The sequence below is a fragment of the Leptodactylus fuscus genome, chromosome 7, assembly GCF_031893055.1.
Source record: "Leptodactylus fuscus isolate aLepFus1 chromosome 7, aLepFus1.hap2, whole genome shotgun sequence".
NCBI lineage: Eukaryota > Metazoa > Chordata > Amphibia > Anura > Leptodactylidae > Leptodactylus > Leptodactylus fuscus.
In genome coordinates, this window is record NC_134271.1 from 3,255,903 (window position 1) to 3,283,675 (window position 27,773).

At 46.6% G+C, this 27,773-nt stretch overlaps 1 protein-coding gene and 1 non-coding gene across 5 annotated transcripts in view; one reads left to right on the forward strand and one right to left on the reverse strand.

Moving 5' to 3' along the window:
- Positions 1 to 2,008: 2,008 nt before the first annotated feature.
- TRNAA-AGC (transfer RNA alanine (anticodon AGC)) lies at positions 2,009 to 2,081 on the reverse strand. Its single transcript has one exon. It is a non-coding gene; the product is annotated as a tRNA-Ala (tRNA).
- A 680-nt stretch (positions 2,082 to 2,761) lies between these two features.
- PPP6R3 (protein phosphatase 6 regulatory subunit 3) overlaps positions 2,762 to 27,773 on the forward strand; it is a 39,680-nt gene continuing 14,668 nt past the window's right edge. For all 4 annotated transcript variants that reach the window (XM_075280810.1, XM_075280811.1, XM_075280813.1 and 1 more), the window contains exons 1-15: positions 2,762 to 2,857; positions 9,491 to 9,610; positions 11,588 to 11,715; positions 15,657 to 15,889; positions 17,839 to 18,025; positions 19,320 to 19,457; positions 21,389 to 21,454; positions 21,552 to 21,664; positions 23,134 to 23,247; positions 23,797 to 23,926; positions 24,075 to 24,227; positions 24,743 to 24,889; positions 24,969 to 25,033; positions 26,266 to 26,381; positions 26,767 to 26,852. In XM_075280810.1, coding sequence (XP_075136911.1) covers positions 11,704 to 11,715; positions 15,657 to 15,889; positions 17,839 to 18,025; positions 19,320 to 19,457; positions 21,389 to 21,454; positions 21,552 to 21,664; positions 23,134 to 23,247; positions 23,797 to 23,926; positions 24,075 to 24,227; positions 24,743 to 24,889; positions 24,969 to 25,033; positions 26,266 to 26,381; positions 26,767 to 26,852 — 1,560 coding nt within the window. In that variant the 5' untranslated portion in view covers positions 2,762 to 2,857; positions 9,491 to 9,610; positions 11,588 to 11,703. The remainder of the gene's footprint in view (positions 2,858 to 9,490; positions 9,611 to 11,587; positions 11,716 to 15,656; positions 15,890 to 17,838; positions 18,026 to 19,319; positions 19,458 to 21,388; positions 21,455 to 21,551; positions 21,665 to 23,133; positions 23,248 to 23,796; positions 23,927 to 24,074; positions 24,228 to 24,742; positions 24,890 to 24,968; positions 25,034 to 26,265; positions 26,382 to 26,766; positions 26,853 to 27,773) is intronic.

Here is a 27,773-nt window from a genome sequence, read left to right on the forward strand (position 1 = left end):
ATATAGGGGTATAGGATAGAGGAGAGAAGCTGAGCTGTGTGATATATAGGAGTATAGGATAGAGGAGAGAAGCTGAGCTGTGTGATATATAGGGGTATAGGATAGAGGAGAGAAGCTGAGCTGTGTGATATATAGGGGTATAGGATAGAGGAGAGAAGCTGAGCTGTGTGATATATAGGGGTATAGGATAGAGGAGAGAAGCTGAGCTGTGTGATATATAGGGGTATAGGATAGAGGAGAGAAGCTGAGCTGTGTGATATATAGGGGTATAGGATAGAGGAGAGAAGCTGAGCTGTGTGATATATAGGGGTATAGGATAGAGGAGAGAAGCTGAGCTGTGTGATATATAGGGATATAGGATAGAGGAGAGAAGCTGAGCTGTGTGATATATAGGGGGATAGGATAGAGGAGAGAAGCTGAGCTGTGTGATATATAGGGGTATAGGATAGAGGAGAGAAGCTGAGCTGTGTAATATATAGGGGTATAGGATAGCGGAGAGAAGCTGAGCTGTGTGATATATAGAGGTATAGGATAGAGGAGAGAAGCTGAGCTGTGTGATATATAGGGATATAGGATAGAGGAGAGAAGCTGAGCTGTGTGATATATAGGGGTATAGGATAGAGGGGAGAAGCTGAGCTGTGTGATATATAGGGTTATAGGATAGAGGAGAGAAGCTGAGCTGTGTGATATATAGGGATATAGGATAGAGGAGAGAAGCTGAGCTGTGTGATATATAGGGGTATAGGACAGAGGAGAGAAGCTGAGCTATGTGATATATAGGGATATAGGATAGAGGAGAGAAGCTGAGCTGTGTGATATATAGGGGTATATGATAGAGGAGAGAAGCTGAGCTATGTGATATATAGGGATATAGGATAGAGGAGAGAAGCTGAGCTGTGTGATATATAGGGGTATAGGATAGAGGAGAGAAGCTGAGCTGTGTGATATATAGGGATATAGGATAGAGGAGAGAAGCTGAGCTATGTGATATATAGGAATATAGGATAGAGGAGAGAAGCTGAGCTGTGCGATATCCTACTAATATTATACAGGTGACAGTTTGGATGTTTGTTCCTCAATCACGCAAAAACCACTGAGCGGATTTGGATGAGATTTGTCTCATAGATACTCTGTAACCTGGAGTAACACATCGGCTACTTTGTATCCTGGTACATGACATGGCTTCACTACTGTTCTGAATTTATGGTCACATACTATATTACACTGCTCCTGCAGCCGCATATCTCAGGTCCCAGGGCTGTTATCTCTCTATGTAACACTCAGCTAACCCTCAGTCCATTGTGTACAAGCATCTGCATATTATCTGATCTGCTCCAGGCAGTGCTGACACACTGGATGGGAAAACACCTTTAATCCAAATTTGCAATTTGCTACTTTTAAACATGCCGGGAAAAAGAAAATCTAATTTGTTGCAAACAAGGAGAGCTATGAAGGAGCCAGAAGTCACAGAGTTCTCCTAAAGCGGAGCTGAGGGGGATCATCAACGCCAACAACACGCTCATTATATGGTGTCCCAGCGAGGTGCTGAGATGCCAGAACAATCTCAGGTGCGAGGAACAAATTCAGCAGCAGGACAGATTAAGAGCTGCTGAAACGCTGGAGCAGGCGAACCATGGACGGCAGCAATTTGCTGAATATAGGCGGATCATCGACGCCAACAACCCGCAGAAGGAGGCTAGTAATAGAATATAATCTGTGGCCGTCGGTCGCCATCCTATACGTAATATAATTCACGGTCGCCATCCTGTACGTAATCTATATGTAATATATTCCGCGGCCGCCATCCTGTACGTAATATATATGTAATATAATCCGCGGCCGCCATCCTGTACGTAATCTATTACATCGTACAATTTGATCCTTGTTATGACACTTACAATGAAATGCTAATAGGTAGAAATAATGTAAGAAATGGTTAAATTCCAAGATGATAAAAATAGGGAAATTTCTGACCATAAAATAAGAATTTTGCCGCTGCCCCAAAATGTGGAGAATGCGGGCATCGATCCCGCTACCTCTCGCATGCTAAGCGAGCGCTCTACCATTTGAGCTAATTCCCCGCTTCCGTCCTCTACGCACCCTCCGCTCAGTTTGCCATGACGACAGCTGCGGCCTACGACACTCTACGTAGTTTTCTTATTCTAGTCAGTGAGCCGGTGACATCCGCCATAGGGCTATATGTGTATACTATACATCGCCTCATCACCTATAGATTCTATAGGGCTATACAGAGCGTGACTATTATCCTATAGGACGGTGACCATTCAAGCGACGGGAAACCGAGCGCCCCATCCCCCTCACTTCTGCCCCGATACAGAGCCTCAGCCTCCCGCCTACCAAACTGGCCCATTCGTTTACTGGTACGGCCAACCGCGGATTTTCATTGGCCGCTGCGCTAAATTCTCGCCCAGCGATTGGTCCGCAGAGCCGTCAGTCACTCGTACGTCGCGTTGTTGCTATGGCCTAGGAGGCTGTCTCCGCGGCGGCCATAACGAGCCATTGGCAGAGTTCAAGTTTGACTCCATTGAACGGCGGCCAATCAGGTGAGGGGAACATTCGTCACGCATTTTTATTTGATTGGCAGCCACGGCGTCCAATCCGCGACCGTTGTCGCTGCACAACAAGGCGGTTGCTAGTGATGGACAGCGGCTCGGGCCAATCACGGTGGGTCTCTTAAAAACGACGGCCGGCTCGCTCCTCTGATTGGCTGGAGGCGTCCCCTTGAAGGAGGAGGGGGGAGGTTTGCAAGAGTTGATATGTCCACCATCTTGAAAAGTCGCCTATAGTGCTGAGCAATTTTCCCGCCTGACTGGACCGGGTTATTTAGTCATACGAGGTGAGTATTGGCTTCCTTGGTGTCGTCGCTCCGTGCTGCTGGCCTGAGGAGTCTCCGGAGGTGTCGGGGCCTCCTTGGGAGCGCGCCCGTCGTCCGGTGGGGTAACTTGTCCTATGAGGGGCGCAGGGCACCTTCCTATAGTGGTGCTGGGGCCGGCGGAGAAGGGAGGGAGGGAGGGGAGTTCTTCCTGTGAGGCGGCGGTGTCGGAGCCGTCCCCTCCCACCGGCCCGGTCTTACTAGGCCCCGTGTGAGGCCTGGCCCTGTAGTATCGCAGAGCCCTGCTAGGTCACATAGCTGCCCCTTCTCTGCTTTCTCCAGGCCGGCTCTGACCTCCCAGACTTGGGGTGGGTTCCCCTTTAAGGTCTGAGGCCTTCCCCTGCCTCTAAGCCTGTAGTATAGGCTGGGGCTGTGTTTACAAGTGCTGCAGTCATGTGTCTCTGCTTCCTTAAAGGGATTGTCCATCAGGTAGTCATTCTTGTTCTGAACCACTTGGTGTTACATAAGATAACGAGAGGTCGCGTTCTCCTTACTGATTGCCCCAATATCACCGTATATGGCGCTTAGAACGCCCCCCGCAGTTTGCTGTACTGTCCAGTGATTATGTCATTGTGTGGACATGTGACTGCTGCGGCCGATCGCTGGTCAGAGGTGACCGGTCAGGACTACTGAGGCCTCCAGGACTGCCGCGGTCACGTGTCTGTGGTGAGACCTCATCTCCGAGGACTGATGAGCTGAATTGGGTTTCTTAAAGGGATTTTCTGAGTCAGCAGTAACTAGTTATTGTTTGCCTGACTCTTGTTTCCCCCACAGATCAGCTGATCGGAGAGGGTGCAGTGTCTGGACTTGTGCTGTGACCTCTTTACTGCTTACCAAGACCTCCGCCATGTCCTGTGTATTGGCCGAGCTTGGTATTGCCTCTTTTGAATGGGACTGAGCTGTGACCGATGGATGTGGCCTGAGGTAGAGGAGCTCATCTGTGTGCTGCAAAGGCCCTCAAAATTGGTTATGTCAGATACTCGGACCCCACCCACCAGCAGCGTGAGGACCTTGTGGCACACAGATGATCTTCTCTACCTCAGGCCACATCTATAGGTCACAGCTCAGTCCCATTCTAAAGAACGGGACTGAGAGGCAATACCAAGCTCGGCCAATAATATTGGTGGCTGGTCCTAAGAGGAGCTCAGTGTTATAATGGCCCTAGGCCGAGGCCTCAGGTTGTGGGAACGTAGCGGAGAAAATCTGTGTTATCCGGTACCAGTAATGTGCTGAGTCTTGTGTAGTCTCATCCACTCAGAAGGGGAAAAAGAAGCATTAAAATCTGCGGAGTGCAGATCCGTTCCCCATCGACTTAAAGGGGTTGTGCAGTCCCAAACCCGATTTTCACACCGCTGACCCTGTTCATTCTTGCCGCTGTTTCAGCCCCAGCTCAACACTCCAAACTGCAGCAGGACCCGAGGATCCGCCTCTAACGTGTGTTACAGGTCCAAACATACAAAAGACTTTACAAAAAGCAAAAAACCTTTTTTTTTACCTCATTTAAAGGGATTTTCTGACTCCAAATCCAATTTTCATATTGATGACGTATACACAGGATAGGTCATCAGCATGTGATCAGACACCTGGACCCCGCACAGATCAGCTGTTCCAGCAGCAGCTAGTGCAGGCTTGGCCTTGGGCACTGCAGAGCGCTGGCTCTAGTATTACTTGACATGCGTCACCCATCTACTAGCTGATCTGTGAGGGATTTGGGTGTCGCCCCCTTAGGCTGCACAGCATTGGCATCTCCTTGTGGCTGGACCATGGCGAACGTACCCCTACAGATCACATACACATGACATATCCTTGGGTTTCTGCTGCAGTTTCCAGTGTTGAACTGGTGCAGATCATCCTCATTCATCTGAAGTGGCACAGATGTATATTCACTTTTTTCACAATTTTTTTTAATTATAAATCGCACGCCGCAAAAAAAAACCGTGCCATTTGCAGCAATAGTTTCTTTGACGTGGATGTTTGGGATCTAGTTTGTACCAAAGCTCACATAAAAAAAAAAATTGAACATGGTTGGACCTCCCCTTAAACAAAATCTCCATCTCAATTCTGGAATCAGATTGATGGTATGTATAATTAGATTGGGGGGGGAGGTCCATCTCTTGGCACCCCTGCTCACCAGCTCTATAAAGGCACCCAGGCTACAGTACTCTTCACTGGCAGCTGCAAGTAGATGGATAATGGAATGGCTGTAGTGCTCAGCCCAGGGCCCTGGCGGCATCACGTGGCCGCTCCCCCAGGGAAGAGTGTGATGGCCAATATGTAGAGATGAGCGAATGGATTTGGCAACAGTTTCCTAAAAGTTTTCTTGGATTCATTGAAACTTTTTTGGGTTTTGTCCTGTGTAAGTCGCTCAGAATGGTAGAGACAGGTGACGTGACCTCCAGTGGTGACCTGCAGGCTTCACAATAATCCCTTGCAGAGAGAAAACCATAAAATAGTGACTATGTAAGTGCACCCTCATGGAGGCAGATATCATCTTCATGCCGTCCGTATCCACCACTGGAATGGCTTTTTTTTTTTAAATGATTGTTATAGATTGAGTTTTAACCCTTTCACGATCAGGGGTGTTTCAGGCCTTCGTGGACCAGACCAAAATACCTTCTGGGATGCTGCATTTTCTTTTTTTCACCACCTCCTCCAACTTCAGTTCTTAGCCCCTGCTCTAATGATTTTGGCTCAGTTGCAATTTTTTTTCTCTATTCACCCCCACCCCCTCTTCCTGAGCAATTGGTGCTGTTAGTTTTGGTGCCAGGGGTGGTGTCAGGCAGGAGCAGACAAGGGGGTGTGATTCAGAGCTCCAATCCGAGGGAGCCAGTGTCAGAGCTCTGAATCACACCCCCTTGTCCACTCCTGTCTTACACCGCCCACCTGACAGTACAGGGACTGAACTTATAGCTTGGGAACGGAGGGGGTGAGACAGAAAATTCAGTCTGTGCTGGAATCGGTGACTGTTAAATGATGCAAAGAGCTGAATGTGCTGGGGATGGCGACGGGTTCTCTGTAAAGGGAGTCACGGCAGGAAAATCGGAATCCAAGTAATGGCAGTACCTTGTAGGTCTCCTTACACACCAAATATTTATATGTAATCTAGGTGTAAGGGCTTTTGGGGCATTTCTTATCTTCCCACCAGTTAGGGGGTGTTCACACTAGTGTCGGTGGCCGATGCTAATGTCTGCAAGACTTTGCGCAGACACTGGCGCTAGTGTGAACGCCCCCTTAGAGGTAAAAGAGGATGAGAAATGCCCCTGAACTTGTCTATGAATAAGAGGGATTCATCACAATACCGGAGCTGCAATGCTAAATAACAAAGGCATGTTTGGAAAATGTGTGAGGAGAAGTAAAAGGTGCTGTGATAGCGCTATGGAATATGCTGGCGATATGCAAGTAAAGCAACATGATGAGTTTTCTGCTGACAAACGCCCTTTAAAGGCATTATAACACCAAGACTATATACTGTCTATGTACCGGACTCTGAGAATCAGGGCCGGGGTAGTCTGAATCCATGCGCCCATTCCCTTCAATGAGTGCCAGAGATAGCTGAAGTATTGTGCGCCGACCTAGTGTTACCGCTCCCCTGCAGATCAGCGGCCCCCTGTTGTGTGGCCTGGCTCACAGCATAGACTTCAATGGGACATCGCTATTAGAGATGAGCGAACACTGTTCGGATCAGCCGATCCGAACAGCACGCTCCCATAGAAATGAATGGAAGCACCTGGCACGCAGACTTTGCTGGTGGCCGGCCGGCCGCTTAACCCCCCGCGTGTCGGCCGCTTCCACTCATTTCTATGGGAGCGTGCTGTGAGCATGTTGTTTGGAACGGCTGTTCCGAACAGTGTTCGCTCATCTCTAATCGCTATGGTGCCTAAAGTTGGTGCTACATTACCTGGCGCCGCGTCGTCTTCACAGATCTAATATGGATGACCCGATCTAAAGAGGTTATCAATATGAGAAAGTGAACATCCCCTTTAAGTGTATCCCCCCCCCCCCTTCCCTTAGCTGCAGCATCTGTACGTGGATTACAATCATCCAAGCACAGAGAATTTTTTTCCTGAAGGTAGAGAAGTAGATGGGGCTACGTAGACCAGAATAAAGGTAGTGGGCCGGGGTCATGGTTTGGGGCGCTGTACTGGACTTGCCCCTATTAATACACAAGCTTCTGCTAAACATCTTCTTATTTCTGTTTAATGCTACGTTTTTAATTCCTTCTCTATTGAAGTTGTTTGTGCACATCCTCTATGGCCCCTGAGTCTCCTGTGTATAGATGGGCTGGAATCATTTGATTGGTTATTGGGTCACAGATACTGGTGCTCTTTATGCAGAGGGTGCATGTCCCCAACCTCCTCAGGGGGAATCCCTGTCATGTCTTTACTGACGCCACAGCATAGTCCTGCTCCAGGCTACACTCAAAAGCCGCTTTTCTTTATTTGGGAGCTTTGATGTGACGAGTGCCTGGTTATCTTGGTCCGGTGTCGCGATCCAGGACATGAGTGACTCCCCAATTCTGCTGATCGCAATGAGTGCGATGGCGTTTAGAGCCGTCCAACATGCTATATAACTTAACGGACTTCAGAAACATGGACGATTTCTGTGGTTTCCAATTTGTGGTGCTGTTGGGGCCATAAGAAGACATGACGTGATACTTGGCTGTGGTTAGATGAGTAATTTACTTACTGTACTAAATATACTCCTGTAATATATTCCCATCTTTCAGTGACTGAGTACCTGGGCATAGAAGCAAACGGCCATTCCTCATCGGTCTACATGTTATCCCCTGTCCTGCTGATAGGAGAGGCCTTGCCCCATTAACTGCTCTATATCACTTTACTAATATACTTATTATATCCTATTGAAACCGCTAATATGGAGAGGGAACCCCGCTGCTCCGCTGGAGCCAACAATACCAGCTGATCTACTAAGGCTAGGCCATCAATAGTAGATACTGGATAATCCCTTTAAGGCCGGGGCCCTGCATGTCATAAATGCCACATGTTGGTTGGCGAATACCATTCACACGTTGCGGAAAAACCTGTGCAGTTGATGTCGGGCCTTATCCTAAAAGTGTCTCTCTAGTAAAATGTTATGCTTGCATTTCATGTGTTTTTAACGTCCCGGCTCTCCGCTGTGTCTCTTATATGGGATTGGGCTATTGTTGTACCATGTGACTGATGAGTGTGATGTCATAGTGACGAGGCCGCAGCACTTGTCAGACATTAGGCACTAAACACGTGGTCATCAGTATGTAAAACCACAAATGTACAAAGAAATCAACTCTTTAGGATTATGGAATATGGGTTATGAGAAATCCCTGATATTATCAGTGTGTATTCAGACATATGCATCCAACTACAGGGCTGAACACGCTATATGTTACTTAACTTCTGTACCTAAAGTGTCTCTTTGGCCTCGGTCGTGTCTCCGCACCGTCAAATCAGATCTAAAAGTCTCCTCTCAGCTAAGCCTTTAGTTCAGTGCTACAAAGTTCCTCAGTTACAGATACATTTAATTCTTAGTAAATCAATAGTCTGTGTTAGATACAATATACCGCCACCAAATATTGTCACAAGTCACATGGCGCAGCTCGGACGCCATAAATCAGAGCCATCTTTACCTCATGTGCTTCCAATTACTGACATTTATCTCAGCGTCTTGTGTGAATAAGTTTACACAGTAAACATCGGGACGTGCGGAGAGTCTCATCCAGGAGCCGCCTGCTGTAGTCGGGGTTACTGACCTCCGGCCCCTCTGACGCCTCCCTTCTGACCTCCGGCCCCTCTGACACCCCCATGATGACTTCCGGCCCCTCTGACACCCCCCTTCTGACCTCCGGCCCCTCTGACACCCCCCTGCTGCCCTCTGCAGGTGACCATTGAGTATATGTGAGACCTGACATCCATCACACCGAGCGTTTGGCTCTCTTTATAACCTGAGCCCTGTTGTTTGCACACACAACCCTGCAGGGCCTCTGTACTGTATGCGGCGCATTACTTTAGTCTTAGGGTTATGAGAGTTCAGAAGGTTTTTTTTATTTATTGTAGACTTAAGATCTTATGTCAATCTGAAACTAACTGAGAAAAGAAATGTGTGCATGACGTGTTCACGTGTGCATAAAACCTGCCTGGGAGAATCTGACTCTCCTTTTCCAAATCTGCAAGGCAGTGAGAGTTCGATGTACATTTAATGGGGGGGTTGTTGTGGGATTTTACTATTGATGCCTTCCTGGCAGACCCAATGATCAGCCAGCAGTGGGCGCTGCTCCGGTGTGTATTGGCTGTGAATGGGGCTGCAGCTCGGCCTGAGTCACCTGACTGCTAAAGAGTTCTAGTTATTATTCACTGACCCGAAGGATAAGAAAGGGAAACTGCTCTTCATAGAACGGCTCGTGAAATGGATTATACTTATTTTTTTTCCCCTAAACTACAACACTATGGTTATGTCCTCATTGAAGAAAGTAGAGGAACGGCAATACCAGGCCTGACCTACAGACAGGGGTGGCGCTATTTGTTTTAGATTATTTGTGTAGATTATAGCTCTGTCTGTCTGAGCCCGGCACCTAATAATCTAATGTTTTTTCTTTTGTTCTAGGCAGAAGAGTTTTCTGTACAGATTTCTCTTTAATGTAGTCGGGACACCCTGTAATGGGCCAGAAGCTGAAGCAACTAAGAATCGTTTTATTTTCTTAACATTTTTAGCTACTTTTAACAGGTAAGTGTGAGATTTGTCCCGAACGTTTCGTTTGCAAACTTAAAAGGGAACTTGACAACTTTTTGCTGTTTTATTAACTTGGCCTTAAAGCGCAGATGTGGGCGCCGCGTCAGGTACGGTTGTTTCCTCTTCATCACCAATGTGATATTGCTCTCCTGTAGTATCTTCTCCCCTTCCTCTGTTCATGGCATGTGCTTGTACTTCCCTCCATACATCGTCTCCCAGCATGTCACATCCTTCCTATAACACGGAGACTCTATGTAGGTGACATTGCCATAAAGCTCGTTGCTTTTCACTGGTCAAAAACCTTTTGCCTTATGCACATTTGTTTTTTTTAATGGTGACCACTTACCTGTTGTAGTAACCAGATGGCGGTGTATATGCTGCTTACATGAGTCTCATTACCTAAATTTGTTTTGTATCCTCATGTGTTTTGTCTAAACCTGTTATGATCGGCCTCCAGTACCCTGCGCTCTGTTCCTGGGGCACTTTAAGTGTAGCTTCACATCGGTGCTACGTTTGTTACCGACTACGGTAATTTAGTCATTGTCTACGCAGCAGTTCCATAATACGCTTCATATTCTGCATCTCAGAAACGGCATTGGCCTGTGTGCATTGGTTTTTCCTAGATTTTGATCTTTAGTAAAGGCCCCGATATCAGATTGTTGAGGAGTCGGAGTCCTGGCAGTCTACGCTGCGCTCCATTCATTGGCTCTATTTGATATTGCAGCTTATACCACTGAGGACAAGGACTCTTCTGGCAATGACGCCCCCTCTAATCTGGTGTCCCCCAGGATAGAGAATCTATAAGATGTGACATTACCCGGCTCCTCTGTCAAACAGAACTACTGCCGTCTGATATTGGTAGAACGTCATTAACAAACACCTTACAGAAAATTTTGTTGAGTTGATTTTCTATTGGCTGTTTCTTAAAGCGAACCTGATGGCCTATGTCTGCTCACCTGTCTGAGAGCAGAATATGATAAATCGAGCTGTGAGATATGTACGGTTGTTTAAAGGGATTCGATCATTAAAATAACAATTTTTTTGTGACTAACACATAGGAAAAACCTTAAGAAAGGCTATTCTTCTCCTACCTTTAGAGGTCTTCTCCTTGCCACCATTCAGTAGACATCCCAGTTTTCTTCTGTATGCAAATGAGTTCTCTCATAGCACTTGGGGCGGGCCCAATACTGTGAGAGAGCTCTCCAGCGCCGCCTCCATCTTCTTCAGGAACGGCCTCTTTACGAGTCTTCTTCCAGTGCTGGTGGTCAAACTTCTATGCCTCGGGCAGAGCAAATGCCTGTGCCCACAGGCTACAAGAAAATGGCCACTTACTTACTGTGTAAGTGGCCATTTTTCTTGTGGCCAGCGGGCATGCACAGTCAGCTCTGCCTGAGGCCTAGAAGTTTGACCGCCAGCACCGGAAGAGGAGGCGTAAAGAGGCCATTCCTGAAGAAGATGGAGGTGGCGCTGGAGAGTTCTCTCGCAGCATTGGGGGCACCCCAAGTGCTGTTTGAGGGCTGGGACCCGCCCCCAGTGCTACAAGAGAACTCATTTGTATTCCGATGAAAAAACGGGATTTATACCGAACGGTGGCGCGGAGAAGACAACTAATGGTAGGAGAAGAATAGCCTTTCTTAAGGCTTTTCCTATGTGATAATCACAGAAAAATTGCCTTTTAATGATGTGATCCCTTTAATAGAGGAGAGAAGCTGAGCTGTGTGATTATGTAGGGGTATATGATAGAGAAGCTTCTCTCCCTCCGTCCTATACCCCTATATATCACACAGCTCAGCTTCTCCCAGTCTTACCCTGTTGTCCTCTGGGGCAGACGCCATTGCTGTGTATTTTGGGGCTGCTGTAGACTCTTCCCCGGTCAGTGATGGGGTCGCAGGTTCGGTGAAGCTACACTGTAAAGTTCTGGCTGACTTCCATCTTGCCATTTTCTCAGTCTTGTTTTTCCCTTATTCCAAGGAGCTGTCATTTGGATTTTGATGGACTAATCTTCTTTGCCTCCACCTGCCCCCGTTGAATGAGAACCCCCTTATGCCATCTTGCCTCGAGGACACATTGTGACCTTTCACAGAATCATGTTTGCCGTAGTACGAGTCTCTCCATTATTCATTTATGTCTGTCTGTCTGTTCATTGATTTTTATGATTATTGGATGTAGATGAAGAAAACTGATTCACCGTTTGTCATTGATTTGTGTCCTGACGACGTCCTAATAACCGATTACCTGCCTAATTTATTAACCCTTTGTATTAATACCACTTACTGGTTGTGACAATTGTTCTAATTCATAACCTTCACTTTTTAACTTTGTTGCAAATTGTTTTCCTCTTCCCATTCTGACTCTCTGGACCGGAGGGATTGTGTGTTGTGTTGTGTGTTGTGTTTTTTTATTTTTTTTTATCCATGTTCCCATTGACTGACTCGATTTGCTTATTTGGGTTCTGCTTAAAGGGATATTCCTGACTTAGTGTGACCTGTGCCTGCAGACGTGGTGCATTAAACTATTCATAACTAATATTGCCCCAATCTTCCCCTCCGTTATCAGTGGCAATACCCACTTTGGAACTTTTTCAATGGGTGCCCTCTAACGCAATGTACCCTAAACCTAGAAAGATAGGAGGTACATGATGGGGTTACTTTTAGCCATGACTTGAGATCATTCAGTAAGTTCCATTCACTTGGCTGTGGCTGACAAATGTGGCCTAGACACGGACAGGGTTTCATGGAGGGTCTTGCGATCATGTAGATACGTCTTGAGGGTCTGGGTGTGATGCGCCAAGTTCTCTGGTTCAGTATCATTGATATGGTAAGGGGTGCATTATCCGGGGTCCCCCTGTCTGTAGTGAATGGGGCGCTGGGACCTGAGCATTGAATGATTTGCTGCTCCAAAGGAGTGAAAACGTTAAGAACCTGCTGCATTGTATAACCCACTACCATCATGTCACCCAGTAACGTCTTTAACCCTTTTCTTCCCACTTTAATTTTTTTTCCTCTTGTTTGGAAAAAATTGTGTGACTTTTGTCTTTTGTGACTAACAACTTTATTGTGAGTAGAGATTGTTACGCTCTGTATATGAGAGTCGGTATATTGGGCTACAACTATTAATGGCCTGACCCAAGGATGAGTCAGTGAGGGTCTGACACCCAGGACCCCCAGTTATATACAGAGAATGGAGCAGGAAGCAGACAGCGCCGTTCTGTCTAGTGGCTAAACCAGGTTACTGCAGCTTCTATTGACTTGAAAGGGAGCGAGGCTGCAGTTACCTGGTGTGGCCACTACACAGAGAACAGCGCTGTCTGCCTCCTGCTCCATTCTCTGTACCTGCTGTTTGGGGGGTGTATAGAGTCAGACCCCGCTCATTCAGGACTGATGGCCTACCCTTAATATTTTTAGCCTGGTAACCCCACGACGCAGAAAACTAAACTGGTCTTGTACAATAGAAAAGCTTAATTGTTAGTTGATGAATGGTCCGGACTCTCCGTGTTCTGGTTTCCTCTATGGGATTTGCCCGTCTCGTATAGTTGTCGTATCACTAGGATACGCGGTCACTTCTGACCTCTGCTCTTTGCTGTCCGTGTCGATCGGCTCCATTGACCAATAGTAATACTGAGTTACAGGAATGGGGTAACGCTCATTCCTGAGAGTGCGACACTTTCATTCTACAAGGATTAAGCTTTTCTTTCTATGTGAAAGTGGGAAATGCCTTTGATATTTTTGCCACCAGACTCCTCCCCAATGACGGCGTCTGTCTCGCTGCACAGACCTGCTGGACTGGTTGTCACCTAAGGGTATGTTCACACTATGGATTACCACAGCACTGTAGAGCTTTCCTGGGGTGTATTCTCCACATTATACAGATGTCCCATCTTACCTTGGCTCTTGGTAACAATATTTGGGGGTGCTGAGGGACCTTGTGACCTTCTGACATGTTGACTAATGCAAAAATGTGTTTTGAAGCCGATCATCTCCCCGGATATGACGAGCTAAGGTAAGATAGGACACGTATATAGCGCTGCTATAGGTCACTGTGGCTATAGACCAGGGGTAGGGAACCTTCGGCTCTCCAGCTGATGTGAAACTACAATTCCCAGCATGCTCCATTCACTTCCATGGGAGTTCCCAGAACAGCAGATCCAGTATGCATGCTGGGAGTTGTAGTTTTGCAACAGCTGGAGAGCCGTACGTTCCCTACCCCTGCTATAGACGATCTCCAGTATTCAGTGGCCGCTCCCGGGGAGATGTCCGGCATCGTCACCCGGATCCCAGCGTCTATACCTCATGGTGTGAACAGGCCCTAATGGCTCAGTCACTGTTATATTCTCTTGCCATTTTTTGTTTTGTGTAATTTGTCCCCTCTTTGATAGATTAACCAGGATTTCTAATCTTCTTGTTCTTTTTCTAGCTGGTTTTCGTTTCCTTTTGAAAGACATTGTCCTGGATTACATTTACACAACATCTGCCCGTGACGCTTGGCCTGTGTTCTGGTATTAGCGGCCCGGACACGATGCTCGGAGGATCTCGTACCTGTATAGCCCTCCCAATACAGTGACCACTAGGGGACAGTAGATCTCTAGAGAACTATATAATGGTAGGGGTCTCTCTTCTAGCATACTGTTCAGACCGTCCATCCGGCACACACAGGCCAAGTTCATGGGTGACTTCTGTTGTGTGAATGTAGCCTTAGTCTGCACTGCCGCTTATTTGTCCTGTCTTACTTGTTTGTCTCCTAAGGGGATGTTCACACACGGTTTTTGCAGGTACAAACAAAATCAGCCACAGACGGCCGACAAAAGCAGAATTTAGTTTTTGTAATTCTATTGTGTCACTGAAAGAGTAGTAAAGGCCTGGAACAAACTCCCGGCAGATGTGGTTGGGAAATCTGCAGCAAGTGAGTGAAGACGCCGGGTATAAGATGGTGATAGAAGAGCAGGCGGATTATATGGGCTGGCAATCCTTTACATACACAGAAGTCTATGGAGATGGTCGGAGGATTGTGTTATAGCCCCATTCGGTTAGCGGTAGAGTCTTTAAAGGGATTCTTACCACTAAACCTTTGTTTTTGTGGATAAGACGTCGGAGTAGCTTTTAGAAAGGCTATTCGTCTCTTACCTTTAGACGTGATCTCCGCCGCGCCGTTCCTTAGAAATACTGATTTTTACCTGTATGCAAATGAGTTCTCTCGCAGCGATGGGGGCGGGTCCCAGTGCTCAAACAGTGCTGGGGGCGTCCCCACCGCTGCCAGAAAACTCTCTTCAGTGATTCCTCCTTCTTCGTCTGCAGCATCTTCTTCAGCGTTGTCTTCTGCTGCAGGCTCGTAACTTCTAGGCCTCTGGCTTTGGGCAGAGCAGACTGCGCAGGCGCACAGGTCATGGGAAAATGGCCGCTAACAATACTGTGTAAGCAGCCATTTTCCCGTGACCTGTGCGCCTGTGCAGTCTGCTCTGCCGGAGGCCTAGAAGTTACAAGCCTACGGCGGAAGAAGACGCTGAAGGCGTCGCTGGAGACATTTCTCTGGCAGCGTTGGGGACGCCCCCATCGCTGTTTGAGTGCTGGGCCCGGCCCCATTGCTGCGAGAGAATTAATTTGCATTCTAGTAAAAACCGGTATTTCTAAGGAACGGCGCAGCGGAGGTCACGTCTAAAGGTAAGAGATGAATAGCCTTTATAAAGGCTATTCCGGCATCTTATCCACACAAAAAAAAGGTTTAGTGGTAGAATCCCTTTAAGATTCAGCTGTGTCAAAACAGCGCTCTAGCAGAGTGTAGCAGCAGCCCCTCCCCCTCTCCATAGACTTCCATGTAATCCGTAAGCTGATTCTATTCACCTGTACGATTCATTATGGAAAGTGGTTTTATTATAGAGAAGGCAAATAGGAACAATCAGGGTCTCCTGTTCACCTGAATATAAGACTGTGTCGAGCTGATTTTGAGTCTGACCCGTCTACCTGCTCCAGACACTGTGTGAACGGGCCCCTAAGGTGACTGCATCTTCAGTATTTTAGACGTTGAAATGTAACTTCTTCCTCATCAGCCAAGTATGTTTTGGAAGTTCGACCTTCATTCGTCATCTCACATAGACACCCTCTTAGAAAGAGATGAGGTGACCCTCAAGGAGCTGATGGACGAGGAGGACATTTTGCAGGAGTGCAAGGCCCAGAACCGCAAACTTGTGGAGTTTTTATTAAAATCTGAATGTTTGGAAGATCTGGTGACCTTCATCACAGAAGAACCTCCACAAGACATGGACGAAAAGATTCGCTACAAGTAAGAGATCGGGCCAATGGTCTTCTGTCTAAAGCTGTATTGTATAGACTAGAGGAGTGTGCGCCCATTTACTCCTAATCCCCAACATTTTGGATGGGTGTTGCCTAAAGGGGGGTGAGATTGGTCTCCAATACAGTTTGCGTCTTGTTCACGCTGCAGGGCCCGGTTTTTAGTGCATTCACCATACAAGGTGGTGTTAGTCGCTGACTGTTGTTATCAGGAACGACCGTTCCTAAAAGAGGTGACTTCAGACTATTGATCCAGGTTATAGTCCCTGTTATCACATCACACCCCTCCCAAACTCTCCCATACACCATAATGATCAGACTATTCTTGTGACTGTCGTAAAGTAGATCTTTAATTGCTGTAATTAGCAGCTCGGGCAGGAAGCCAAAGCCTCAATAGTCTCGTGCAGAAAATAGAATAGAAATCCAGGAACAGCTTCTTTCCTCATCTGTTGTGCAGTATAAAAATGGCAATCGTATAATAATTGTCACCAACGTTATAAAGGGAACATAGAAATACGGGTCTAGTGTGAGAATCACGTATCGGATGTGTGACATATTTACAGCACAATAGTGAAATATACGGGGAAAAGGGCGATGGTTTTAGATAATAAACCGTGATGCCATGCTGGATATTTCAGGACAGACCCCGGTGACTTGTGTTTGGCTGTGTTGGATCCCGTTTACTTCTGTATATGTTGTGATGACCGAGGCAAACCCTTCTATTAGGAATATCTGAGAGATGCTTTAAAGGGATCCTATCATTCAGACACTATATTTTTTTTGTAGGTACCACGTCAGAATAGCCTTTAGAAAGGCTATTCTTCTCCTACCTTTCCTTGTCTTCTCCACGCCACTGTTCACCTACAATCCGGGTTCTTGTCGGTATGTAAATGAGCCCTCTCGCAGCACTGGGGGCGGGCCCCAGCGCTCAAACAGCACTGGGGGCATCCCCAATGCTGCCAGAGAGCTCACCAGCGCCGCCTCCATCCTCATCTGTAACGAGGTCTTCACCACATCTTCTTCCGGCAGCGTCTTCTTACTCCTAGACCTCGGGCCTAGGGCAAGCCAACTGCGCATGCCCGCCGGTCACGAGAAAATGGCCGCTTACAATACTGTGGAAGTGGCCATTTTTCTTGTGGGCATGCGAAGCCGGCTTGCCCGAGGCCTAGAAGTAAGAAGACTCCACCAGAAGAAGACGCAGCGAAGAGGACGTTGCAGTAAGATGGAGGCGGCGCTGGAGAGCTCTCTGACAGCATTGGGGACGCCCCCAGTGCTGCAAGAAAGCTCATTTACATACCAATAAGAACCAGGATTTAGGTGAACGGCGGCATGGAGGAGAAAAGGAAAGGTAGGAGACGAATCGCCTTTCTAAAGGCTATTCTGACGTGGTACCTACAAAAAAAATAGTGTCTGAATGATAGGATCCCTTTAAGGATAAATGCTCATACCCCCTTTATTGGCTGATTGTAATGTGCACTTCATGCCGGTACTTTGTTAATCTTGCCCCACTTCCTCTGTTGGTTACTTTGCACTGAACCCAGGGGTCTGGTCCTAGGTCATGTGATGTGAATCGGCCCTTTCACCCCGGGGTCACTCCTAATTTCACAAATAGACTTTACTATAACCAGCCAACCCCTATAGCCCAGGGAATGAGGTGAGGATAGAGCGACCCGAGGTCAGAGTCCGACCATGAACAGGGACCCAAGAACAGAACCAAACTGGATCCTCCATGAAATTGCCGGAGGAAGATGGGGACCTTTAGCTCCCCCAGACCTCCTGTAAGTGTGCTAGATATAATCACATGGTGCATCTTGGCCAATCTCAGGGAAAGCGTGACTTGGGGTAATCGAGTGTTCGTACTAGTCTGAGTGCTGTACACATGTGACAACAGTTTGCAGACAATGTATTTAATGTTTGGTTCTGTCTTCTTCCACCTTCTAGATATCCCAATTTGTCTTGCGAGTTGCTGACCTCAGATGTGTCGCAGATAAATGACAGACTTGGCGAAGACGAGACTTTACTCAAGAGACTTTACAGCTTTCTGCTGAATGACTCCCCATTGAATCCATTACTCGCCAGCTTCTTCAGCAAAGTTTTAAGCATTTTAATCAGCCGGAAACCTGAACAGGTACGTGCACCGCTGGAAGGAGAACGTTCCTTCTAAGCCAAGTATGTATTTGTGACACACTGTCATTCTTGTGATGTTGTTTGTACCTTGGACAGGTTATCTGCAATGGTTTAGGAGATCTTTACAATGGTGACTTATATACGCTGCAGGGGCCTGATAGAATAGAATGAAACCGCCCCCTTATCCTGACCCAAATCTTATGTACATTGGCCATCTTCTATTAGATCACGTCTCAAGGATATTGATGTTCTCTTAGAGGTTTTGTGGTCTTTATACACCAGACAGACCTGTTATTTTGCAGCCTGAATTGGTTTCTTAGGACTGATATTGATGACCTAAGAGGGGATTATTATCAGGTCAGACTTTTGGCACCCGCAGTGATGGATTTAATGGGATCCTATCTTCGAAACACTTTTTTTTTTTTTTTTTTCTCTCCCTAACATGTCAGAATAGCTTTAAGAAAGGCGATTCGTCTCCTACCTTTCCTTGTCTTCTCCGCGCCACCGTTTGCCTGCAATCCCGGTTTTTCTCTGTATGTAAATGAGCTCTCTCGCAGCACTGGGGGTGTCCCCAATGCTGCCAGAGAACTCTCCAGCGCCGCCTCCATCTTCTTCTGCAACGAGGTCTTCACCACATCTTCTTCCGGTGGAGTCTTCTAACTTCTAGGCCTCGGGCAAGCTGACCGCGCATGCCTGCGGGTCACGAGAAAATGGCCGCTTACAATACTGTGTAAGGGGCCATTTTTCTTGTAGCCGCGGGCATGCACAGTCTACTTGCCCGAGGCCTAGAAGTTAGAAGACTCCACCGGAAGAAGATGTGGTGAAGACCTCGTTGCAGAAGAAGATGGAGGTGGCGCTGGAGAGTTCTCTGGCAGCATTGGGAACGCCCCCAGTGCTGCGAGAGAGCTCATTTACATACCAAGAAAAATCGGGATTGCAGGTGAATGGCGTCGCGGAGAAAATAAGGAAAGGTAGGAGACAAATAGCCTTTCTTAAGGCTATTCTGACATGTTAGGGAGAAAAAAATGTATTTCAAAGATAGGATCCCTTTAAGGTGCTGCGGTGAGATGGTTGAGTGTACATAGTGCTGCAGTCCCATTCCTGCCACCCTTAAAGGGACGCTTTCTTAACTTCATCATTTAACCTCTCAAGACCAGAAACTTAACCTCTCCTTAAGACACACTGTGTATGTAACCTGCCAGTATTGTAGGTTACAGGTCCTTTCTGGATGATTTTGTGAGGCTTTGCAGGTAGGACATCCTCTGCTATCTGAGTCTCTTCTTTTCCTTTTGCAGATCGTAGCCTTTTTAAAGAAGAAAGATGACTTTGTTGACTTGATCATTAAACATATAGGAACCTCTGCTATTATGGATTTGCTGCTAAGACTTCTCACGTGTATTGAGCCGCCACAACTAAGGCAAGATGTCCTAAATGTAAGTTCTCAGGTCTAAGTATTCATTATACACGGGAGGATGCACGCCTGCTCCTTCCCTTCAGGCCTGCATCCTCCCATGTGGATTTTTGAAATAAAGACTGGATTTTTATCATATACTTTGTGGTGAGTGCCCAGTTTTTCTATTTTTTCCCCCTCAATGTGCTATGTTTGGGTCTCTCTATACTGTGAGCACCACCAGTAAGTTGCCTGAAGTCTGTTCTATTATCCTTTATTATATTGCCCGTATACATTTAGTAGCACCACCCTACTCTCTACATGGATTCATTATACAAAGCATGGGCTTTCAGGTATTAGAAGCCCAGGCCTGTCATATGCACATTTCTGTGACTAAGACCGGGGCCCCATGGGCCAGAAATGCTGCAATTTGCCCGCCGCGGATACTCTGTGGGGAAAAATTTGCAGCATTATACAGTAACTGCAGAGTGGATGGGATTCATGCGAGTCACGTGCCCACTTTGCGGTTAAAATCACAACACGGGCATGCTGCGATTTCCAAAACGGCACTGTTTTGGAAATTGCAGCATGTCACTTATATCTATGGAAACGGAGGTTTTCCCTTCTCCCTGTTTCAGCAGCTTTGCCTGCTGTCTCTTCTCCCTTTCTGTATTCCTTATCCAAGCCGCCTCCCCCCAACAGGGGAACAGGACACTGAAGTATAGCAATACTTAGGATTACTAGAAATTAGAGATGAGCAAGTACTGTTCGGCTCAGCCGATCCGAACCGCATGCTCGCATAGAAATGAATGGACGTAGCCGACACGCGGGGGGTTAAAGAGGACCTTTCACCATATCCGTAGTAAAGGGATGCAAGGTCCAAATGTAGCGTGGTCGTAGGGTCCCAACCCGATATATAGAATTGAATGGAACGACACACTTTCTTGTGCGAAGTAACAAAATATTTATTCTGTAGAGCAGAGTTCTCTGCTCTACAGAATAAATATTTTGTTACTTCGCACAAGAAAGTGTGTCGTTCCATTCAATTCTTTCACCATATCCGGGCACAGGCAGTGTTATATAGTGCCGGAAAGCTGACAGTGCGCTGAGTTCAGTGCACTGTCGGCTTTCCCGATCTGTGCCCGGTGTGAAGAGCTTACGGTCCGGTACCGTAGCTCTTCTATGGTCAGAAGGGCGTTTCTGACCATTAGCCAGAGACATCCTTCTGCCTCGCGGCGCCTATCACGCTGTGCTGTGGAGCGGGGAGGAACGCCCCCTCCCTCTGCTCGTAGTGCTCTTCCATAGACGAGTATTATCAGGAAATTCAGCGCACTGTCAGCTTTCCGGCAGTATATAACACTGCATGTGCCCAGATATGGTGAAAGGTCCTCTTTAAGCGGCCGACTGCCGTCAAAGCGGAAGTACCAGATGCATCCATTCATTCATTCATTTCTATGGAGCGTGCTGTTCAGATCGGCTGATCCGAACAGTACTCGCTCATCTCTACTAGGAAGAGATACTATACTATCTAATACAAATAATATGCAGATGCTGCTAGAGAACAGATTCAGTGTTACTTGTATTTACATAGGGAGAACAGACAAAGCAGCGAGTGATGTCATCTGTCCTGCCTTATCACACAGGTCCGACTCTATGGAAACACTGTGTAGACAATGGGAGGAATAATTTCACATAGCAGGAAAACAAAGCACCATTGCTGAAGCAATAGATTTAGGAAAAGTCTTCAATTGACACAAGCTACCGGGATAGATGGGAACCTTGGGATGGGACAACCCCTTTAATGTCTGATCTTATCTGATGATATAATAGGAAACAGATCAGATCTTGTGGTGATGGATCCTGTACACAAGTCCTCCCTCTCTCTGACGTTTTGTATACTGTACAGGGTTTTTTGTTTTGTTTTGTTTTTTTTCCCCATGCTTTTTATTAAAAATCTTTTGTCTAATTCTGTAGTGGCTGAATGAAGAGAAGATAATTCAGAGACTTGTAGAGTTAGTTCACCCCACTCAGGATGAAGATGTGAGTATAAGCAGCAGTCTAGTTCACACAATGCACTGCAGCCCTCATTGTCTTTATCAATTGCCTTGGTAATAAACCTATAATATTTGTCTTGCAGAGACATTCAAATGCGTCGCAGTCCCTTTGTGAGATCATCCGCCTGAGCAGAGATCAAATGTTACAGGTCCAGAACAGCCCAGAGCCAGACCCTCTTCTCGCAACTCTAGAAAAGTACACAACGCGGCCGACTCTAGAGAACTCTGTGATCTACATTGTACTTGTCATGTTACACAGTGTCTCGGCCTGATCTGCCTTGATTTGTGGCATTGTAATAGTGGTGTCTATTAACCACCATGGCAGGTCGGTGTGACGGGGTATCCAGGTACTATCTGACTTTAAAGGGATTCTACCATTAAAAACTTTTTTTTTTTTGTGGATAAGACGTCGGAATAGTCTTTAGAATTGCTATTCGTCTCTCCGCCGTTCTGTTCCTTAGAAATACTGTTTGTTTGGGTTTTTTTTTACCGGAACACGATCCTGCGACGCCTCTATCTTCGGCTGGATTCTCCCCTTCTCTGTCGTCTTCCTCCTGCGTCACCTCCGACGCCTGCGCAGTTGGCTCTGCCAGTGAGACTCTAGTAGAGCCGACTGCACGTGCCGGCCAGCGGCCATTTTTGGGAGGCCTCTCTTGCTCTTGTAGTTCAATGCAGGAGCGGCCTCCCATTCGCACTTGGCTCTGCTGGTGTCTCACTGTCGGAGGTGACGCAGGAGGAAGACGACAGAGAAGGGGAGGATCCAGCCAAAGATAGAGGCGTCGCAGGATCGTGTTCTTGAGCTGCAGTGGGGACGCCCCCATTGCATTTTCAGCGCTGGGGCCTGCCCCCATCGCCGCAAGAGAACTAATTTACATACCGGTAAAAAACTGTATTTCTAAGGAACGGTGCGGCGGAGATCACATCTAAAGATAAGAGACGAATAGCCTTTCTAAAGACTATTCCGATGTCTTATCCACAAAAAAAGAGGTTTTAATGGTAGAATCCCTTTAAGGAGGGTGCACGTGTTCAGGTAGCTGTGAGTGGCCGAAAGCCAGGCCACCTTCAATGACTGCATGGTATTGAAGGTAAAGGTGTAGAAGGGTGGGTGTTGTGGTAGTATCGGGCACTTAAATCCCATGAAGGCGCTGCTTCTTTGCATTCAAAAAAATTCATTGAAGAATCTGAATGTGTGAACGCACCTTAAAGATGTGCGGTGTTCACAATGGTTTTGTAAGAACCATCCAGCTATCTCATGTGTAGACAGGTGTCTGACTCTCCCGACAGCTCATGAAATACAAAACGTGCCTGAAAACTATTCAGCGTGTTGTAAGTCTTTTAGAAAAGGTGGAAAGCTCAAGTGTATCCTGAAGGGCCTCCCCAAAGGGCTAGAGAAGATCAGGGAAGATCCAGCGATGTAACCTCAAGTCCTCCAACACAAGTCACACATGGCAATCTTTTTGCAGACCATATAAAGTAACTGGTAGAAAAGTTTCACTGAATTTCCACTTAGGGGCGAAAGTAACTTTTTTTTTTTTGTGTGTGTGGGGGGGGGGGGGTTGTTGCAGATTCTGTCTGCTGTGTACATACAGGGTTCTGGTTGTGTAGGATGACTTCCATATGTCTTGTTGTTTTTACATGCTCTTAATGTTCTGTATCTGTTTGTAGGCAAGAAATCTTAGAACAGCTCTTGTCAAATATATTTTTAAAGGAGAAGAATGAGTCTGCCATCGTCAGCGCGATCCAGATACTGCTGACTCTGCTAGAAACCAGGCGGCCAGCGTAAGTCTAACGTTTTGTAGAACAATGTCTTACACTTGTGGTTTTGGAATTTTTTTATTTTTTTTTTTCTCCCCCCCCCCCCCCTTTTTTTTTCTCAGAGTAATATAACACACATGATATTTTTTTTCTGTTGGCCACTAGATGGAGCTGCTCTGTATGGTCATAGACCCACATTGTACAGGTGTCACAGCTGCTGAAGGATCTTACACATCAAAGGTCTTTAAGCAACTCGTAACGCGCAGTAACACTCGCCGTTTATTTGCTTGATCACGTGTTTCCCTATAAGTTACGTCAAGGTTGCAGGTTTACAAAAACGTCACCTCTATTCCTGTCCGTCAGGGAATGGGCTGCCAAAACAGCTGTATTGCATGGAGTCTGACCAACCCCTTTGACTATTATGGGGTCTGTTTCTCAGAGGGCAAATACATTGGTGCAGGACTTTCCTCTGCTGATTTTCAGCAGACACTGATGCAGACGTGACCGTAGCCTTACAGCGAAGCTTTGCCTCTGTGTGCTGTGATACCTAAAGATTGCTTTTCTTTGTTGTAGATTTGAAGGTCACATAGACGTCTGCCCTCCCGGCCTCAACCATTCTGCCTTCTCAGTGAACAGAACCGTTCTGACTGCCATTCAGGAAAAGCTTCCGTCCTTTCACCAGCTCCTCCTGGACCCTCCAAAAGTAATTTTGTTTTTTCTTTCCCTGGTCTCCGTAGCCGACGTTTCGATCTTCTTATTCTTGTGACAGTTTCTTGAGAATTCTGAATTTTTGTCTAATGCTTTTTTTTTTTTTTTTTTTTTTTTTTTTTCCTTTCACTTTTCCATTTCAGACAGATGTCATGAAGACCACATGGGGCGTCTTAGATCCGCCTGTAGGGAACACTCGGTTACATGTGATCAGACTTATAGCCAGCCTGCTACAGACCAATACACGAAGCATCAATATGGAGTTAATCGAGTTAAACACTATAGGAGTTATTTTGGTAAGTTCGGTTGGCTATTGAGGCCATGACACTCACAAACGCTTCCCTGTGCTGATGTGTTCGTTGGTGACATGATCGGCTCGGTCCCGTTAAGTGAATAGGGCTGAGCAGTAATGGCACAGAACCTGATAGATCAATGTAATAGAAAATAAGTTTCAGTGTAGGACACTTTGTAGTGCCCAGTGGTCCCGTTATGATGCTGATGTGGCCATTGTTGGCATGAACACTGACCAGTCATTGGCTGTACAGCCTTAAGGGGGCGCTGTGCACCATCACGTGCTTGGACACCTTTAAATCATCGCCAGCGTCCACTTGTGTTTGTCTGTGCTACGTTAGCCTCATGTCCGCCCATGGCCCCGTCGCCGGTTGTCCTCCATTGGACCACTGCCTGCTAGAAATGACCACAAGATCTGTCATGTTGGGAATTCTCTGTTAGCCATTGGCATCAACAACCACTACATATCTATCACACGTAATGCTCTATGTAACGTCTTCACATCCTCCTTTCCTTGCAGGATATGTTTTTCAAATACACATGGAACAATTTTCTTCACACGCAAGTGGAAATCTGCATCGCTCTCATACTCGCCAGTCCTTGTGAGAATAAAGAGAGCGCGAACAGTGAGCAGAATGGCGCAGCCGAACACCTCTTATTACAACATGTACGTCCTCGTTGTAGCCTTCATCCACGTTATCCTCTCCTTCCACAAGGGTCTAATACGTCTTCTGATTCTCTTCCAGCTCTTCTTGAAATGCCACATCATAGATAGAATACTTGAAGCTTGGGCCTTGAATGAAAAGAGACAGTAAGTAGTTCTGGAGTCGCCTATGTGGTGTAGTCTGTGTAATATTCAGCTGCTAGAGGGGATTTCTGGCCCCAAATGTATATGATCTGTGGGGGAGGGTCTGGACCCTGGACATCCACTAAATCGATGCAAGTTTAATGCATAGTACATCCCCTTTAAGAGCCACCCTTGCCCTCTCCCTCTCTCCTGATTACTTTTGTTAGTAAACAAGTCTGCAAAATCAAATCTAATGCCGATAATTTACCACTAGGGGGCAACCCGTTCCTATAAACAGATGCAAGTGAATGTACATTAAAGGGATCCTATCATTCAGACGACATTTTTTTTTTTTTTTTTTTTTTTTTAAAGTATCACGTCGGAATAATAGCCTTGAGAGAGGCTATTCTTCTCCTACCTTTCGTTATCTTCCCCATGCCACCATTCTCCTACAATCCTGGTCCTTGTCGGTATGTAAATTGGCTCTCTCGCAGCACTGGGGGCAGGCCCCAGCGCTCAGACAGCACTGGGGGTGTCCCCAATGCTACGAGAGAACTCTCCAGCGCCGCCTCCATCTTCGTCTGGAACGGCCTCTTCATTCTAGGCCTCGGGCGGAGCAGATTGCACATGCCCATAGGCCCCCGAGAAAATGGCCGCTTACAATACTATGCAAGTGGCCATTTTCTAGTGACTTATGGGCATGTGCAGTCTGCTGTGCCCAAGGCCGGAGGCCTTAGAAGTTACAAGCCATCGCCAGGAGAAGAGGCTGAAGATGGCGGCGCTGGAGAGAGTTCTCTTGCAGCATTGGGGACGCCCCCAGTGCTGTCTGAGTGCTGGGGCCCGCCCCCAGTGCTGCGAGAGAGCTAATTTACATTCTGACAAGAACTGGGATTGTAGGCGAACGGCGGCACGGAGAAGGCCACGAAAGGTAGGAGAATAGCCTTTCTTAAGGCTATTCTGACGTGGTACTTAGAAAAAATGTCGTCTGAATGATAGGATCCCTTTAACCTGACTGAGGTGCGGCGCTGCCCCCATTCACTTGAGTTTGATGCTGCTCTGTGACCTCCATTAATAAAACCGCTTCCATCGCTCTCCTGTTATATGACTAGAGAGTAATATTTGATTTACCAATGTTATTTTAGAACCTGATGCTGTAACAGCCTTAATGTACCACGCACAGACTCTATAGGCGCAGTTTAGTGTCTTGGTTTTCGTTTTTTTTTGCCAATGAAGTTGCGTTCTGTTTTCTGTCTTAGGTCAGAAGGAGGCCAGCGGTACGGCTATATGGGACACTTGACAAGAATCGCAAATTGTATAGTCCACAGCCTGGAAAAGGGGCCAAACAGTACACTAGCACATCAACTTATTAAAGGTAACCTCTCAGGCTGGCGCTCGGGATGTGTTATTAGATTGTGATCTCAGGGTGATCCCGGCTGCCATGTTAGAGGGCCGCTGTCTCCTGACTTCTCTGACTATTGCATTGCTCATCCTGTTAATACTCTGGTTATTCCTACCAATGTGCGAATTATTTAATGGAAAACGAAAGTCTTCACTAGAGCTGGTGTCGGGAGAGACGCGGCCAAGTCAGACTCAAGTCAGACGTTTGGAAAATATTTTGTGTTTTCCTGTCTGTCTTTGGTATAAGGAAACTTAGTCTGCCCCCTAGAGGTGTAAGGTCACACTGCACTCCATTCACGTCCACAGAACACGATTACAACTTTTATTTTTTGTGTGTTTTTGTTTTTCTCCCTTTATAGAACTGCCAACCGAAGCTCAGGAAAAGTGGGAGACTTTCTGCACGAGTTCCTTAGGAGAAACCAACAAGAGGAACACAGTAGATCTAGTAGGTTACTGCTTTGATTGTGGTGGTCGGTGCTTAAAGCGTTTCTGATCACATCCGCACACTATACAGAGGGGCGGCCGGTACTCGGCTTTGTTTTTTTTTTTCGCTCTTTATTTTTGTGTGTTTTTCTTTCCTTTGCTGTATTTGTTACTTTGCTTTTGTAAAATGTATTCTGCCGCGAGCTCTTATAGATCAGACAGCGATACTAGACGGCCAAGTCTTAGCAAATACCAGCGCTGTTTGGCCGGGTGTATTCTCTGAATTTTTTGTTTTAAATAAAGGCGTGGTTTTTTTTTTTTTAAACAAAACTTTATTTGCAATTAACAAAAGTTACAGTTCATATAAAGACCTCTAAGGAGGTTTACATGTCTTCAGATATTGATAGTGTTATCAGAAAAGTACAGTATAATATAACATTACAAGTTGTTCAAATGGGGTTGGACTCAGGGCTCGTTCACATCTGCGCCCGGTCTCCGTTCTGCAGGTTTCAGTGTCCTGCACAAAACAGAGGCAGGAGACGAAAACCTGCAGGACTCTTTCATACCCATTCATTTGAATGGGTTTGAAAGATGTCCGGCGGTGAGCGTTTTATGCTCTCCGCCGTGAAACCGTGTTTTGTTTTTTTTTTTTTTTTTTTTTTTTAAATTGGACACAGTCGGACATGCAGTACTCTGTGTCTGGTTTTAGAAAAACGGTTTCGTGGCGGAGAGCATAAAACTCTTACCGCCGCTCACGGCCGGACCCGCTCTGACAGGTTTCCGTCTTCTGCATGCAGAAGACAGAAACTACAGAACGGAGACCCGAACGCAGGTGTGAACCTAGCGTCAGAATAACAATCCATATTCCCTATCCCCTAACAATTCCTCAATATCCCCCACCTATCACTACCTACTTTGGTATGCGCCCTCTCCTATCAATGCA